This window comes from Symphodus melops (genome assembly GCF_947650265.1).
Source record: "Symphodus melops genome assembly, chromosome: 8".
Taxonomy (NCBI): domain Eukaryota; kingdom Metazoa; phylum Chordata; class Actinopteri; order Labriformes; family Labridae; genus Symphodus; species Symphodus melops.
Genome location: NC_136698.1, coordinates 12,638,434 through 12,656,011, shown reverse-complemented (window position 1 = coordinate 12,656,011; position 17,578 = coordinate 12,638,434). Strand labels below are relative to the sequence as shown.

Genomic DNA, 17,578 nt, shown 5'->3' with positions numbered 1-17,578 from the left:
ATGTGCTGTACACAGCTTTTACTTGTTAATTTGGAAATTGCCCAATTGGCTTATTGCATAATAATGTGTGAGAGTGTCTCAGAGCCTTGGCACTTAAGTTGCCAAAATGAGTGTATGTTTAATTATCTTAAATAGATTTCATAATATGTCAACAAATATCGATGATAAATGACAAAATAAAATGATTATTCTTTTTATTGCAAACTCACAAATCAAATAGGCCTAGTTGCAAAATCAATATGGGATATGTTTCCTAAATATATAGGCACTTTTTTTCTTTTTTTTATTGGATTATTTCTTCTCCCATAACAGTACATGCTCTGAAGTGTGACTGAAACGTTCCTGTGTGTCTCCTTATGGAGTGCGTCAGCACCGGAGGAGGCACCAGAGGGCTGGGTCAGACAGGGGGAGTAGTTAGCAAACAGGAAAGAGGAGCGCATTATAAGAGGCACTGAACACCGGAGAGCGTCAAAACATTTAAAGCACAGCCGAGAGGAGAAGAGAAAGGGCGACAGAGAAGAGCTGAGAGACCCTGACAAAAATACATACTATGTAGTCAGGATGAACACTTAAGTCAAGGTGATTTTTTTTGTTGCCATAGGGCTGAAAGACTGCTTTGCATAAAGCAAAAATACAACCCGAAATCGCGCCGTGTAAGGAGAGGTAAAAGTGAGGTCCGACACCGCACTCCTCCTGCGCCCGGTGCGCCTCCGTGTCACGGCACAGAGAGAGATCCTGGATGAGCGCAAACTGTGAACTTCAGCACCTGAGGAGAGGACAGCTCCCTTCTATGTGCTGCTCCTCCGGACCCTCCTGTCCTCCAAACCACCGCTGCAGCTCTAAAGCCAACACTTCCAGTCTGACAGGCTGCCTAACAAGTCTGGAAGAAGTCTGAACAAGATCCACTGACGGAGAGATCCGCTGCTGACTGTATGCTCAATATGTACCAGGGGCATTTACAAGTAAGGAGGAAGCTTCTCATTGTTTATTCAATGTTCATGAGAGGAAAATGTTGTTGTTTTTTTTAGGATGAACACATGACGTGATGCGAACAAGGTGCACTTTCACACGCAGCCTAGTTTATGCCAAGGGCATTTTTAACAGAAGGGATGTGATGTAATGTAATCAAGCTTATCCGAGGCACATAGAGATTTCGTTGACAAAGTAACCCAAATAACACAAACGTTTAAGAATGGTTACCAAATGTTCACCTTTTACTAAGCGACATTAAACACAGCAGAAGAGACAGCGAGCCTTGGAGGTGTCGGCAAAATATCTTAATTGAGAGGACGTAGTGAGTGGCAACAATAAAGTCCGATAATAACATAGCTTACCGTTCGTGATCAATAAATAAAGAAGAAAAATCATCAAATCAGAGGAAAAAAATAAAGTTATCAGTTCCGCAAAAATCGCACGGCACGTGCAGATGCGTGAAGGATGTAACAGGCGATTGACACAGGGCAGTCCTGACACTGAAAAACACAAATCATTAGTTGCCTATAGATCACTTATTCTCACGCAACGTCATGCAATATGACCTAAATGTTTATACAAAACAACTTTCTGTTTTAACACCAGTGAAGGCTGAAACTCTTTATATGAGGAAACTGGGGCAAAATGCTGGGGGAAAGTCTGCCTCATAATGCCTCAGCTTTTTTCGTGTGGCCACAACTGCTCTACAAAGAGATGTGCAATGTTTAGCTTTTTCGTAAACACTATTAGCCCACAAAAAGTGTCAGTGGTTAATGACAGCCACTTTGTTACATTACAGTGATGGAGTGATAATAAAAACATGTTTGATACTTCAGCTCATAGACAGTTGATTATGTAATTAAAAAGAGCAGTCCTGAGTCAGGACTCCTGAGCTTTAGAGACTAAAATTTAATATTTCATGACTTATAACTCAAGCAGCAGTAGTCATTGAAAATGCATGAAAAGGCGGTCTGCAGATCTTGTTTGGATTTCCCGAGATGTGTTTGTTCAGGGTCAATGAAAATGGCTGTTGAGTTGTGGTTTGTAACATATATCATCAAACACGTTTAACCTTTATGTCACAGTTTTCTATGTTTCATCCCATGATGTTTCAATAATCTCACACGTCACATGTTCCTCATCTCATGCATGTGAGTCACAACACAGCCTTTGTTGAGATCACAAGTGAATCTAGAGACTGCTCCTTTAAACCAAATGGGGCTGATCTAGCAGCAAATGCACAGCAGACGCTTTATCTGTTGAATTGGATCTTTTGCGGTGACGTTCGCTTGCGTAACTGATGCATTTATCTGGATGTTGAAAACACTTTCTCCTTGAAGTGTGTTCTTTTATGTCTTCATGTGTATATGAAATCAGAGTTAATTTTGTGAATTATACAGCCAGATTGGAACTTATGTTTCCCCTGTGGGGGGACTGGGTGAGGTTTTGTTCGCTCACAGCATCTACAAAGAGACTTTCTGGTATTGATAGATGTACACAGAAGTCGTTTTTTTAAGGTACACATTCAAACCGTATTTAATATGCCACATTTGTTTACAAAAAGTTGTGTGTGTTTGTGTGGAGCCTACTATCTGAGTACATATTTTGAGAGGAAAAGATATCCACAAAAGTCTTTAAATGTGAACTGTGATATACATTGCATGGCATTTTCTTGAAGTCACTGAATAAATTGAACCTTCAAAACAAGCCTAAACAATTCATGAACACTGTACATTATGAATGAAGTTCATAATGTACACACTTTATGATGTAACAGTACGCAGTCGCTCATAATCAGAAATATCAGATTTCTTTCCTCAAAGTAGCTTCACTTGTAAGTCCATCTGTAAAACAACTGTCAGCCAGAAAGATTTATCAGCTTATGATTTTGCAGCTTGGTATGCAGCAAGCTGTAGGAACCAGATATAGGGATGTCGCTGTGTCCTCTCTTTTCTGTTGTAGTTTTTAGGTGTTGACCTTCTTATATCTTCGTGGCCTGATGCATTTGTTCCAATAGTTAATGTGGCTGTATAATTCATGTTTGCATAATGGATCTGCAGAGATACAATAATGGGAGGATCAAATATCTTGGTACGAGTTTCCTTCATGATGGCATACTGTATCTTTTTCCTTTGTTTGGCTTGGTATTTCATGGCAGAAACATAATACTTAGATCATTATTTTTTTCTTAAAACCCTGCAATAATGAAAGTCGCCTGAAAAGGCGTCAGCTGCATACACTTGGTATTTATTTTGTGCATGACACAAAGTGTGTGTTGTTCCATGGCTTGGAGAAGAAGATGGCCTCACTGAATCAGGTGTTAGGGCTCATTGATGTACTTTCAGATGTGTGGCTGTCAGCCTCATTGCTCTTTCTTTGAAGGTGCTACTGGAGATGCTGAGAGGCTTGCTGACTCAGCAAGGCAGCTCATCTTCATCAAATGAAAGCCAGAAGAGTCTTATTTTAGCCTTTGTATTGTAGATGTTTTTTTTCTTCACATAGGACAGACCTTGAGATGTCTTTTTCCAGGATTATTTCCCATAGTGTTTTGACATTATCGGTTACAGCATAATTGTGTCAGAGGTTTTCCCTTGTTTGGTATTCATGTTTACAGTGAATGTAATTACACAAGCTCGTGTACTCTATGTATAAAATACATGCTGGCTTTATGAATGTGATGCTCCAAGGCCTTTGGATATTTGCTCTGTTAAGCACAACATGATTATATAATTTCATTACCATATTTCAAATCCCCTGGGGATAACTGAGATGGATGCTATCGTTGATCAGAAGTAGATCAAGATCTCAGTTGTTCACATCATTTTTTCGCTGAGTTATTTGGCTGACAGATTTTTTTCTTTATGTTTGTTATTTGATGTATTTTTTTTTCTTACAACTCTTATAGTTTGTTGAGGTTCTGACGTCTTTGTTTGGATTTCTATTTTCTTTTCTAGTTTTGGTTTTATAGAAGTTTGTGGTGTGAGTGGATTTAGGTTATTTAAGTCAATGTTGGAAGTAAACATAATATTTATTAATGAAGGGAAAAACTGCTGTAGAGTAATCAAACAATGGAAAGAGCAGAGCAATCAACACCCAGGTTGACGGGTCATTGTAACACCAGCAGGGGTCTACGACAGTGTTCACCTCACTACACAACACCTGCGCTCATCAATCAATCAGAGATGCACAGTTGATCATTCGGGGATGTTGACCTCTAAGAGGCTTCTCTCTTTGAGCTCCAGGCATGACAAAGGAGTCCTCATACTTTTTTTTGCACAGAGGTTGTTTTAATGTCTGCATGATTTAATGAACCGTGGTCTTGATTAAGAGTCATTTAATAGGCCCGACTATTTCAGGAGCAGGGATAATGAGTGAAATCAAGTGGTAACCGGCTGGGAAAAAAAGCTGCACAGACAGGACTGCTCTCATTGATAGTGAGGCATGGATGGAATCTTAAAAAAATGAACGTGGAGTGCACAAGATGGATCAGTCACTGTACTTTAATGTAAGGAGTCAGAAAATATTAAGGCATTAGGTCTTCTTGAAAAGCATCAAACAGATGGAGATATAATTCAACTCCCAAAACAAGCAATTGTTAAAAAGAACTGTCACCCCAAAAGGGGATTTTGGGAGACTGACGTGGCTGCTAATCTTAGTGATTTTAACTTTGAGTTCTTGTGAAATTCACCCAAAAATAAAAAAGTATGAAATGAAGAGAATTTCCCACCCTGTTTGGCCATAAGTTGATTATGTCACTAGTTTATTTAAAGCTTGTACAATCCAAATTCTGTTGGGTTATGGTATAATTAATGTTTATTTTGTATATGAATCTTGGTGGGGTCATGTCAAAATCATTTATAAAAGTACTGTATATGCTGCTTTAAATAATCATTTTATTGGTAGGTGTGACGGTTTTTAAATCTGAGCTCAGAAAGCTTTTTTTTTTTTTTTTAATTGCATGACAGAGAGAACCTTATTTTTTTTTTCTCAACAGAAGGCCAGACACCCCAAACTCACCAACCTTTAAAGCATACAGTCAATGCAATACTAGAATGGATAAGAGGAAACTATATTTATGGTGAAAAAAACTATCAAATAATGTTGGATTACGTCCTTTGTTTTTCTTTGAATATCATTTGAAACTGTATATTCAGTTCCAATCTTTTTTGTTTGCTAACAAATACTTTAAAGCCATATGGATTAGTTTGCTGAAGATATCAGATAAGCAACCCGAAGGATTTGTGTTGTGTAATTATGCTAACAAACGACAGCTGGCAGCCAGGCCCCAGTTACTGGGGACAGTGGTGGGGAAGGTATAGTGGGAATCTCCTCCCCTCCCTGGTTGTGTAGTTTAGGCTCTGTAGGGATCTGAGCAGCTTGTGAAGCTGGAAAAGGGAGACTTAAAGGGATTTGAGCAGTTATCAGAAGCAGTTTTCCTGTAAGCTCACTGAGGAGACAGGGGTTATGATCTCGCTAACTTAGCATGGGAATGTGTGTCATTTAGCCATTTAAAGCCATCGCTATCCTATCCCAACGTCCATCCATTTATCCAATTAAGTTATTGGAATAATGGGAACATAAGGGACAGATGTGTGAGTTAATAATGAAGGAGGATGTGAGAGACTGGGTTTAGGGGAGTGGAATATGGGAAAAAAGGAATACAACAATCTCAGCACAGGTTATTCTACTCCTGTGTTCTATTGTTTTTCCTTCCTTCTGGCTGACTTAGTGTTTAGTCTGCAAACATTGCTTTCCATTTGGGAATCTAATTCACAGGTTAGACCTTAATCTATGACAACATTTGTGCAAAATCTCAAACCTTTCTGTCACCATAATCGTGATGTTATATTGGTTGTTTGATTTTCAGAACTTATGATTAAAATAATTTTTCACTTGATTAAAGTATAATTTCCTGTCAATAATCTTGCACTGATCACAACAAATCACTGATTGATCCCTTGCCACCATTCAGATTTTAAAATGTAATTTCCCTGAGGATCAATAAAGTACCTATGTATCTATCGAAAGAGTGACTCAATTCTACTATTGATTATTGCGGTGTGAGTCAGATTATAGATTCTCTGTTATTCTCAAGTGTTGCATTAATATCACGGAAGATAAACTGACAGAAGCCCTCAGGTTATTAAAATTGCTGTTTTTTTATTTACATCACAAAGGAGTTGATTTGTACATACATAAATAAATACTACAAAAGAATCACACCTGTGGTACGTTTGAAATGGTGACAACATTTCCCAGCCTAACAAGAAAGTTCACCGGTTCAGTAAAACACCACTCGTAAAGGTGCTAACAAGAATGGGATTTTAATGTCAACTAACATGGAAGTACATGATTGAACATTAAATGACAAAACGGGCACTTTTTGGAATTTGCATAACAAACTGTATGCCATTTTTACTTCCTGAGTAAGAAAGGCCTCTTTGCATTGGTTTAGTATTACCTCGGGATCTCAGGTAATTTGGGAATTACCCCCCTCAATGTCAGTATTTGGTGCTGTGCATGTTCACAGGATCAGCAAACCCTGTTATTTTCTACTGAATTGATTGAAAATGCTGTGCCGCTGCGCTGCATTACAACCACCTTGTCTCTGAGGGCAGCATCAAACTTCACACCGTACAGCCTCCCAGACATTTCTTAGATCTATACCCCGTCGATAACACTTCTAGAGAAAAACAAAGACCACTACAAACACGTGAAAGGAACATTATTCATTCTTCGACATCCGTTTGTTCTGTTTACTTAAGTTGCACTCCTTCGAATCACTTTTGCTTCACAGAAGCAAGGGCTGAACTTGCACCTAAAACCCTTGTTTACGATGTCCAGCTTAGACTCCATTATTCTCGAGTGGAGGAATGAGCAAACAAAGCTGTGGAAACCTTACTCAGAAGCTGATTTCAAACAGGATCATTATTGTCAGAGGATCTCTGTGTGTATTGCAATATTTTAGGTAAATTGCCCTTATTACAGACATTGTCAATTTGACAGGATTGCAGACACAGACATCCTCCACAATATTTACAAATCACCAGAGATCTACAGGTAACTAATCCTGTGGTAATCAGGCTTTATCCACATTTTCAATTTCTACAAATCTTATTATTAAATTGAGCAGTTTTAACACATAACTTAATAAAAAAAAAAGCCACACTCAGCCATACAGATTTGGTATAACTAGAGATCACATAGGTTTATTTTTAAGTAGTTTCATAAATATCTAATACGATGACATTTGGGAGGAACAGAACCTTCAGCACAGCTGTGTCATGCTGTGTGCAGACTTGTGTTGCTGTTTTATGCTTAGATAAGCACTCTCTCTTTTGGGTTTTGACAGAAAGGGTTCACAGAGGATAAGTGCTGTCTATAACAAGGCAGAGCAGCCGATCACAAGCCTTGCACAACATTAAGAGGTCTCAGACTGAATGTGCCTGCATCGGTCTGAACTTCATACACACAACAAACAAACAAACAGAATACTTCCACCAGCAAGAGGTCTGTTTCTAAGGAGGGATATAATCAATGTGCAGCACCAAACTTCACAGCTTTGCAGCTCAATATCATTCCCTCTGTTGGTGGATTTCCTCTGGGTTATCTTTCCAAGTCTGTTAACACGGCAACCCTCCCAGACCCACAGCCACAGTCCCCTGAGGTACTGTACAAAGCCACATTCTTCCTCCTGCAAAAAGTAGGGCAAGCTGCAGCATCTTTGTTACCATGAGCAGAGGGCTGTGCAGGAGAATGGGTAGACCATCCATCTCTCTCTACTTAACCCATTCATAACAGTCATCCTCCAACTGGGAATTAATTTGCTCCAGAAACCAGGCGTCTCAGTGTGCGAGTGGAAAGAGCACGTGTTTGGTCCTCCAGGGATATGAGCTATCATGGATGAGAGATGTTGGTAAACAACTATGCACTGCTGGATTACCACCAGAATATTTAAAGGGTCTGCCAAGTGATCAGTAAGTGTCACTCCCCCCTTTATAGATGTAAAAAAAAAAGGCAAAGTAAGACATATACATATATATGCTGATTTATGTCAATGAAGATACATCTAAAATCATGATTACTGATTTTTTTATTGTTGGACTTCCCGTATAAGTATTTTAATAGTATATCAAGCATTTATTATAGTCTACAAATCAAAAGTCAGCATTTTTTTTCAACCCAAGGAGTAGTCTTAAGATCTTTAATCCAAAACCTACATTGACTGAATTAATGTGTATTTTTGTTGTTGTCGTTTAGAACATTTTTATCTGAATTTCTTTTGGGTTTGGCCATTTTTAGTATGTCGTTCAGTCAACCTCATTGATCTACATTAGCAAATCATTCAAAAGTTATCCTCAGAGAAGGACTTAAATTGTGTTGATTTTTTTTTTTCTCACACTGACAGCCACTTTTGGAAGCACTAAATGAACTTGTACGGCTGTACAGTTAATCATATTTTTTGTCCTTTTGGTCCAACTTCAACTTTAACTTTGTTAATGTCACAACCCTTTTTATTTTACTACTTCAAGAACATCAAAGCTGGGTAAAAGGGTTGCAACATTAAGGGGTTGCAAACTTTCTAAATCCCCCAAACACCTGACCACACGAGTCTACAAGCTAGCATATAAAGCCAACATTTACCGAAACAAAACACATTTCTCTGCCATTGCTTTGCAGCTAGTTCAGCTTATTTTACTGTAGCTATAGAAAGACTCAGTTTGTCTTTTGTACTGATTGCACACAGAGTACAAGCAGGTGGGTTGGCGAAGAGGCAGCTTATGCCTTTTAATCATTTCATTTGGCCAAGATAAACTGACTTACTATTTTTTAAGGCTCTTGGTTTAGTAATTACCATTGCCTTCTAGAGACCTTGAACAAACAAAAAGGAGTTGTTTAACTCCTTTAACTCCTTGGATCTTTGTGGGAGAGCCATCACTGCATCACTGTGAAACTGTTTGACCATGTTGATGAGCTAAAATCACGGCAATAATAAATCTTTATTTCCAAAGTGCCAAAACACAACACATTTTATCTGAAGGCCCTTTATAAAAAGAGTCCAACAGGTCAAGCAGTACTCTATTATACCATGTGTGCAGCACCAAGCAACATTTAGCAAAGTAGCAGAGGCAAAGGAAAAAACGCTTTTTAACAAGCAGAAACCTCGAGCAGAACCAGACTTATGATGAACAGCCATCTGACCAAACTCCTCTTGTGTTTATTCTGTTATAATTTTATTATTCTACACATATTTTCCGTTTATAAATGAAAATATATTAACATGAACCTTAAAACTTATTGAATCGCTACATGAAAATTCCAATTTTGTTTTTTTTCTTCACTTTAATTAGACTTTCAAAACTACTAATACAGTACAGTCAGTAGATTTCATGCAGATACACCCTTGTGCAGAAAAGTGAGATTGAATAGTGAGGACAGATTTACACATCAGTAGTAACGTATACCCCAGGGTTGCTGGTAAACACTGCCCTAATCACGGTTCTTTCTCTTCACTGTGTTGCTGGGTGAATCTGTCTTTCCTGCCTCAAGCGCAAGAGATCCTCATATTTTGATTTGTTGAATCCCGACACCCTGCTTCCTGATCTGCACATAGCAACTGAATCTTTCTGCTCAACCCTCCGACACAACAGCTTGTCTTCCTCTCAGTCATTTTGTCAGATAATTTCCAGGAGAATGCTCGGCAAGAAAAAAAAACAAGCTCTGCTTATTCTCACAGCAATTAGCTTGTTCTGAAAAAAATACCAATTACCCCCCTTTCATGATCACCACTAATGACAGACTCAACACTCCTCATCACAGGCCTGTACTTACAGCTGAGCACCAGCAGTTCACATCAGAAGCATGCCGTTTTCAGAGCAGTGAAAGTGATGAAATGTAAACTAAAGCCGCTTTAATTTGAATTTTTAGTTCATGCGGCAAAAAAAATCTTGCAATAAATTAATCTCTCTAAAGCTCTTTTGTGTAAGAAATAGGACTCTTTAATGTTATTTGTGCTCACTGAATGAAGGATGAAGTGTGTGGGATAAAAAGGCTGCAGCTGAAATATAACCGTTTTCACAAATAAGAGCAGGAAAAATATAAATATATAATTTGTTTAGTGTTTTGTGGTGGATGCATTTTCTGCAGTTGCTACTCTTAGTGATATAATTTGATCTCTCCTCCCTTTGCCTCTCTTATGTCTTCTAAGTGCTTATCAAATCCAGTCTGCTTGTACACCAAGCTCTGGGCTCCAGAACTTTCTGTATGAGTTCTTAAGGTGGTGAGCGGGGGATCTGCCGTGTGTTGCTATAAATATCTCTGAGAAATGCAGTTAATGAATTCTCGGGCAGAAGTTGAGGGTTGGGCTGCACAGAGTGGAACACAGAGAAGAGCTGGCTGTACAGATTGGATGTATGCTGAGCTCAAGGGTACCGCCAACTGAGAGGTCTGAAGTCAGGGCAGCTCCAACTTCTCACCTTGAGCTGTCCCACAGGCCTCAATCTGACTCCAGCTGCATATGCATCTCTGTTCGTGCAGGTAGAAGCGAACAGTTTTTGTTTGCGTTTCAAAGGTGCACATAAAATACCTGCATGCGTTCTGGGTTCATCTGTATGCCACAAGCATAGAGGCATGCTCACACAAGTGTAGATAATGAGGAATGGCATGGCTGCGTGATTCAGATTTCTGCACATGACAGAGGCTGCATCAGAGTGCCAGAGGAGAGGTCAGAGGCCCCGCTCCCCCTGACTCCTCGCCGCACATGCAGGGAATGAACAATGCTTCTTGGCAGCCCAGTAAATGATGATACATGCATGTTCATATGATGAAGCAAGCACCAAGACTGGCATGGGTTGTCTTCTGAGGTCAAAATACGATCACAAATCATCGACACGTCTATTACGTTTTTCAGTATTTTTGTGTGGATGTGAAAGCACTCCTCTTCAGTCCTTTCTGTGTGATATGGTGCTTTATCTGAAAACAGGTTATAATATAAGGGAATGTCTGCTAGCAGGAATTCAAGGACATCGGCTTTGGTGTGTGCATGAGTTGTTTCAGCCTTGATTGGCATTTCTTTTCCATATTAGACCAGAAAACTAAATACTTTCATCACATAATCTTAACATTGAAGTTCAGTTAAAGAAAACGTACATCACACGAGCAAACAAATATTGTAAAAAAATAGTTAATGAAAATAGAAAATCAGTTTTTTTAACCACAACAGTGGTTCTCAACTGGTCGAGCTTCAAGACCCACCAACTTATCCTTCATGAAAAATTGTGAGCCAAATGTCTTTACATTTTTTAATCAATCTGATCTATTATGTAATGTGAATTTTAGACGTGATGGTACACATAGTAGCAAAAACTAACTGAATGAAACCAAGTTGTGAAAAAAAGCGCTTCAGAAACTTTTTGACGGCATTTTTCTTTCAGGCAAAAAGTTTTTCAACCCACAGAAAACAGCTCCGCGACCAACTTTTCGGTCCAGATTCACGACTTTAGAAACACTGAACTACAGCAGATTATTCATTTTGAGTCATATGATTTTAATCCATTTTTATCTTTTTTTTAATGTATTGTGTGTAAAGCACGTCACTGATAATAAGAACAGGTGTGTGAAATCATGGTTTTTGTTATATAAAATTTAAATAACATAATAATTCCTATGTTTCGAAATTGATTTTGGATCAAAGCTCAAATCAAAAAATGATATTTTTGCTTTGTCACTGAAGCCCTCAACATCATAGCTGTCAAATACACAAGTGACTTCAGCCTGATCCAAAGGTAATCAGAGTAATGTTTACTATAATAAAAAAGTAGCCAGTTTTAGTCACAAAAAAATACAAACTCATTTGAAGAGCGTGTGAGCGGTAGGAACAAGGAAAAAAAAAACACAAAACAATGGCCTGTATTTTCTGTGGGAAAAGCTACCCTGAAGGAGATAAACAAATGTTTCAATATGAACTGACATCTTAGTCACTTGGGAACATGACAAAGTATGTATGAGTGGTTGCTAAACACAAAAAGACAGTAAAGTAGACATAACAGCAATCTCACTTTATGTTCTTGTTACTAAAGGTACCCATTTCTTTCTACAACCTTCCTCTCCTGTGGCAAGATAAATGTTACTCCATTGTGTTTCCCAATTCATTCCTCTCTCAGTGTAATCCATCACTGACGGAGGCCCTGCGAGTGGAGGTGTTCCTCTCTGTCTGTGACACAGTCTGGATCTGAAGCCAGAAGTATGTGTCATTTGCTGGTCTCTTTCAAGTTGTATATCACAGTTTGTTACTATTTTGGGCTTTTCAAGCTCTCTGTCTATGTGTGTATGTGTCGGACCTTCACAAACTCTTAAAGACAGTTATTGTATCAATGCATGCCTCTTTTCCCCAGTGTGACAGTTTGCAGACATTCAGAAATACAATATACAATAAAGAATTATCGAGTGGGTTTTTCAAGCTGTCAAACAAAATGCTCTTTTCCCTCGGGGCATTTTTTTTTTCTAAAGTTTTGTTATGTAAGCAAAGTAACCTTGAATGCAAGGAAATGTTCAACAAATAATAAAAGTAGAGAAATTCACTTACTTCAAGATGCCAGAATGGAAAGAGGCATTAGTTAATGACTGAAATTGTTTATTTTGTTTTTGTGGGTGGAGGTCGACAAGGTCGAGACTTCTGTGTTTAGGGGAAGGCTTACGCTGAAGGGAGAAACTACTTGTCAAAGCCACGGCAGCTTTTACACCTTGTAGTCCAGCAATCATGAAATGATTTGGCATGTCTTCTGCTGGTTTGGCTTTTTCTACGCTGAACCCAAACCACGCCAGCATACTGCCTCTTCTGCCTGTGATTATTAACACTGAAATATGGAAGCAAAAGTCTTAAGTAACAGTGTCAAAGCCCTTTTCTTCCTGCAAGCCGGCCTCTTTAACACAGACTTCAATGTCTGTTACTACCGCCATGGATGGTTTAAAGTTTGAACTCGTAGATTCCCCCCAAACTGCTATCAAGATTTCTGATGCAAGAAATGGTTTAATGTTAAGATGAGGAAAGGAATATTCACCCAGGTTCATTTAGAGTTGAAACCTTACTATAAGAATTCATCGACGCAGTATGCCAAAGATAGGCAAGCAGCTGAGATTACAGTTCTGTGTTTGTGGTACTTACTGTAAGTCAGGCCAGCAGCCAGTGAGTATTTTCTCAGGCTTGGCACCAATGTTTTGTTTCCAGCTGAACTGGAGACGAGTCTATACGGTACGATGAAAGATCATAAGAGACTTTTATTTAAAAAAATAAAAATCCAAAGGACAAAGAACTCTAAAAGTGCTGGCACTACATATTAAGAGGAAGATCTAACTAACTTAAAGTAAAAAGAATAAATAACACAAAATATATGCCTTAAAAACAGAGTTATCCAACTGTCATAAAAAGTCATAAAGAGACATTTCCAACTCTGAGCAAAGACAACTTAAAAGCGTAACCTTTTTTACTCTCAACATGTGTGGATACCCGCTCTTCTCCTTCACCTTTCTAAACCTGGAGATTTCTATGTCAATTAAAGCCTGTCCTCGGGCTATCACATACCCCGGGCTAGATAGATCTGTGAATGACCTTTTCTGTGGCAGCCTGTCTAACAGTAAGAGAAATGAAGACGCGAGAAATACTGAAGAGTGTTGCTGCGGAGAATGACAGACCTGAAACTACACTGCAGATCAGTACTGTTGTGTGTATATTTATTCAATTTTGTGATATATCAAAGAGATTTTAGACTTTTAATTTAATTTGATTTAAAAAAAATTTAGATTTTTTAGATGTTTTTGTCCTCCTTAAGTATGCAGCACAGCACAAATAAAAACCAAAAAATCTTAATGATAAATATATGACTAACAGCCGATGTATTTGAGGCTTACTTTAAAACAAACAGCCCCAAAAACTTAAATAATTAACATTATAAAAAATTATTAATTGGCTAATTATGTTAGAGTCAGATGATTTATTATTGCTCATGTTGTTATAAATGAAACGTGTTCATCCACTCGGCACATTGACTGTGCCGAGTATTTATTCAATCAAATAAATACACGTGTAATTGTTGTTTTAGTCTTTTCAGCTCCTATTCAAAATGTCTGAACATCCTGCACAACTCCAGTCCATTTTTCTAACATCAAAGCCTGTGGTGAGATATTTGGCCTTAAATAATAATAGTAATAATACTTGATTTGTGAAGCTCTTTTCAATCCAGGCAAACAAAGTGTTTCACAGCAGATAATAAAAGCAAACAAGCAACATCGAGATTAATTGTAATGTTTTTTTCAATTTAAAGAAGCAGCTCAAATATAACACAAAAAATAAAATTAAAAACATCAGCAGCTGCATCCTATTAAATGATTTTTTTTACATGTCGCCGGCCTTTTTTTGTTCATGTAAATCAGCTTCTGTGCACAACAGAGGACGTGCTCGTGCTTTGAAGAGCCAGATAATGCCAAATATTTCCACTGTGCTGTTGGCAGCCTTAAATAACAGATTGAGACTGAAAAAGAAAAATTATTTATTGGCACTATCAAAGTTGCAATGGCTGCCTCTTCACAGAATGTTTGTTATTACAGTTTGTTCCTCCCTGTATTTATTTGCTACACCACGTTTTTGTTTTTTTGTTTTTTTTTCCAGAAGGTAGACAGATAGACAGACAGACCAGAGATGGAAAGTCTCCAGTCTGGCAGAGCAACAAACTAAGCTGTATGACATGATTACGTGTGCCTCACAGCCCCTTGTGTAATCAGCACCGCTGCCCACATCTAATCTTGTGTGAAGAGCACACTCCACTTAAAACCTTGACGCACACACAAATACACACACATAAATGCACGCACACACACACACACACAAGTAAGACCATTCTAGATGTCCAGCAGACTTTGTCCTCAAATGATGAACTTCTCCTCAGCGTGATTATTTGCGCTGGAAGTCGTACATTTACATGAGGAAAGCTTCAACATCAGTCCCTCATCAGACATCACAGCTTGAATCTACTTTTCTGAATTGATGAATACAGTTTTTTTACACTGATTGGTAGGCCACATGATGTTTTCAGTCTGCTATCGAGTGTTTGATGTATGAGGGGGTCTCATATGGCACAAAGCAATCACTATTAAAAATACGAAAGCTAAAAAAAAAAAGGGCTGCTTTGGCCATAAGATTATTTTAAAAATAGGAATTTGCAAATGAGCTGTAGGCTATTGTGAAATCTGAGATCTAGCAAATCGATGGTCAGGCACACGGCCAGCCTCAGCTGCAAACTTGGGGATGCTGTGCAGAGAAATCCCTGCCTAAGTGAATGCGTATATTTATGCAGAAAAACATCAGCCTCACTCTGATTTCATTCACATAACAATCTTATAGCTACAGTTCAGTAAAAGAAACTTCTATTTGGATGAACTGTTTTAGGTTAATTGTTGACCAATGACAAGGAACCTTTTCCCTTCTTTGTCTCGTGTTATTGTGATGTGTTGACTAAGAATTATGGATTTCACTTTGATTTGACTACACGTCAACCCAGTTTATTCTGGCATAAAAGGGCAACCATGAAAATGTGTTGTAATAAAGTATATGGTGTGCGTGTTTGGCAAAGGCTTAGATCATAATAGTTTAGCCTAATTCCATATGATGCTAATTGGCTGCCTTGGACTAACTCACAGTTGGATGGTGAATGAAAGTTTGCTATCTTGGCTTGCAGGTGTGACTGGCTGCTGCTGCTGAGTTTTATGTGGAATAAAGGCCAGAGAGGAAACATCACAAGGGAAAAAGGCACAAAGTGTTGAAATCTGCTTTTGAAGCTATCGAGGAAACAGCAAAAGGAAACCCAGTGAACTGGTGTGCAGAGAATTAGAAATAACTGGCTATAAAGCTTCCGACTCTATCTCACCTTGCACAGATGCTCTGCATGAATGGCCATGGCCTCCCCAAATCTGTTTTTCGGGGTGGGGTATTTGGCTTAGTGCTCTCAGTCGTATCGGGACATCGGTCTTATCTGATTAAGAGCTCCGAGTGAAAATCTAGTCTGGTCGGACTTTTGCGAAAGATAGATGAGGTAACCACTGGCTCTTCTTTTTGAATCCTTTTTATTAGCAAAAAGTGTTATTATGCCTCAGTGAGTCTTGATCAAAGGTTGATTTGATGTCACAAATTCCAGGCGCTTTGAACATTTAATTTGAAAAGCAGTATACCACGACTAAACCCTGACACACAACCCTGACATTTTGGCTACCGTTTGCAAGTTTGTCACCCTGACATCCTGTCACCTTGAGTCCCCCTGCCTCCATTGAGATCAATGCTCCTGTTAGAGGAGCATTCATCTTCTGATGGATTCCTTGCGGTTGTGTTGGACTGGTAATGAGCTGCCTGTGGGCGTCACTCTCTCTTTCTGTCTCCATCAAAGTTTCTCTTTGTCACACACACAAACACGCTGCAGCGCTAAACTGTACACCTGAAACACAAACATGTGTGGAATGAGTAGACACTTTTTGACTGTAGAGCTTATGCACAAAAGAGTTCCATTTATAACAGCTGGCAGTTCCCATTTAAGTCAAGCTCCTCTCTGTGGGTCATACTTCACTTTGATAGATCTATACTATTACAATTCAATGATCACAATACAGCCATTAGTTGGTTGACTGCTCACTTTCATGAAGGGAAATGACTTTGCACGCCCACAGGTACGCTGTACGGTGACCTTCCATTGAAAATGGGGAAATGTTTCACTGTAAAGAGAAAGTGGAGTGATCTACTTCACTGAGTAGAACAGCTTGCTTTGGCTAGACCCAATGAAGTCCAGTTTTATCCTTTTAAATATCTGCAACCACATATGATATTCAAAGTGCACCTTGTCTTACCGATCTCTCTGAATGGACCTTTATAAAGTATGTTTCAGTGAAACATGATGATCCTTCCTCTAGAAACCTCACTGTCATAAACTTAGTAATAACAACTACTTAAACATGCTAAGCCACATGACAGCAGTGTTGCTCTATAATGTAAAAAGTTAAGTTCAATTGGAAAAAAATGTTCTCATCTTTAATTCAGTTCAAAACCCCTAGGAAAAACAGTGAGTATACAACTGTTAAAAGTTATAGCTGGAAATGTAGCTCTTCTTTGTGTTCTGCTTTACCAAACGATTTTTTTCTTTTTTTTTCTCTTTTTTTAAATGTTTGCTTAATCACTTGGATCTCTCTGTGCAGCTGAAGCCCAAAAAGCTTCCTGGCTCAGTTTTAGAGATAACAGTATCGTCCCAAAAAGGCACCGGTCCAGATAGAGTTCTTCAGAAAAAAAGCCTGAGTGGAACAAACTGACACTGTGGAGTTAAATCACTCCACATAAAAAGAAATAACACAAATTAACAAATAATAAGAAAGTGCTTTAAACTGCAACAATTTTGCAATAACTTTAATCACTATGCACAAACAAAACTGTATAAATGGATGTCTGATGAATTATTACTCTGGTGGAATCTTCCTAAGGAGTGAGATCTATTTCTAATATGTTAATGGCTGCATCTAAAGAGGATTAATTTCCTCTTATAGCATGAGCAAGCACCCTCAAAACATTAAGTCTTTA

The 17,578-nt window shown here is 38.5% G+C and overlaps 1 protein-coding gene across 4 annotated transcripts in view; it reads left to right on the top strand.

Annotated features, from left to right (window-relative positions):
- The first annotated feature begins 458 nt into the window (after nucleotides 1-458).
- Nucleotides 459-17,578, top strand: part of pex5la (peroxisomal biogenesis factor 5-like a) — an 86,380-nt gene continuing 69,260 nt past the window's right edge. For all 4 annotated transcript variants that reach the window (XM_079350261.1, XM_079350260.1, XM_079350259.1 and 1 more), the window contains exon 1: nucleotides 459-962. In XM_079350261.1, coding sequence (XP_079206387.1) covers nucleotides 933-962 — 30 coding nt within the window. In that variant the 5' untranslated portion in view covers nucleotides 459-932. The remainder of the gene's footprint in view (nucleotides 963-17,578) is intronic.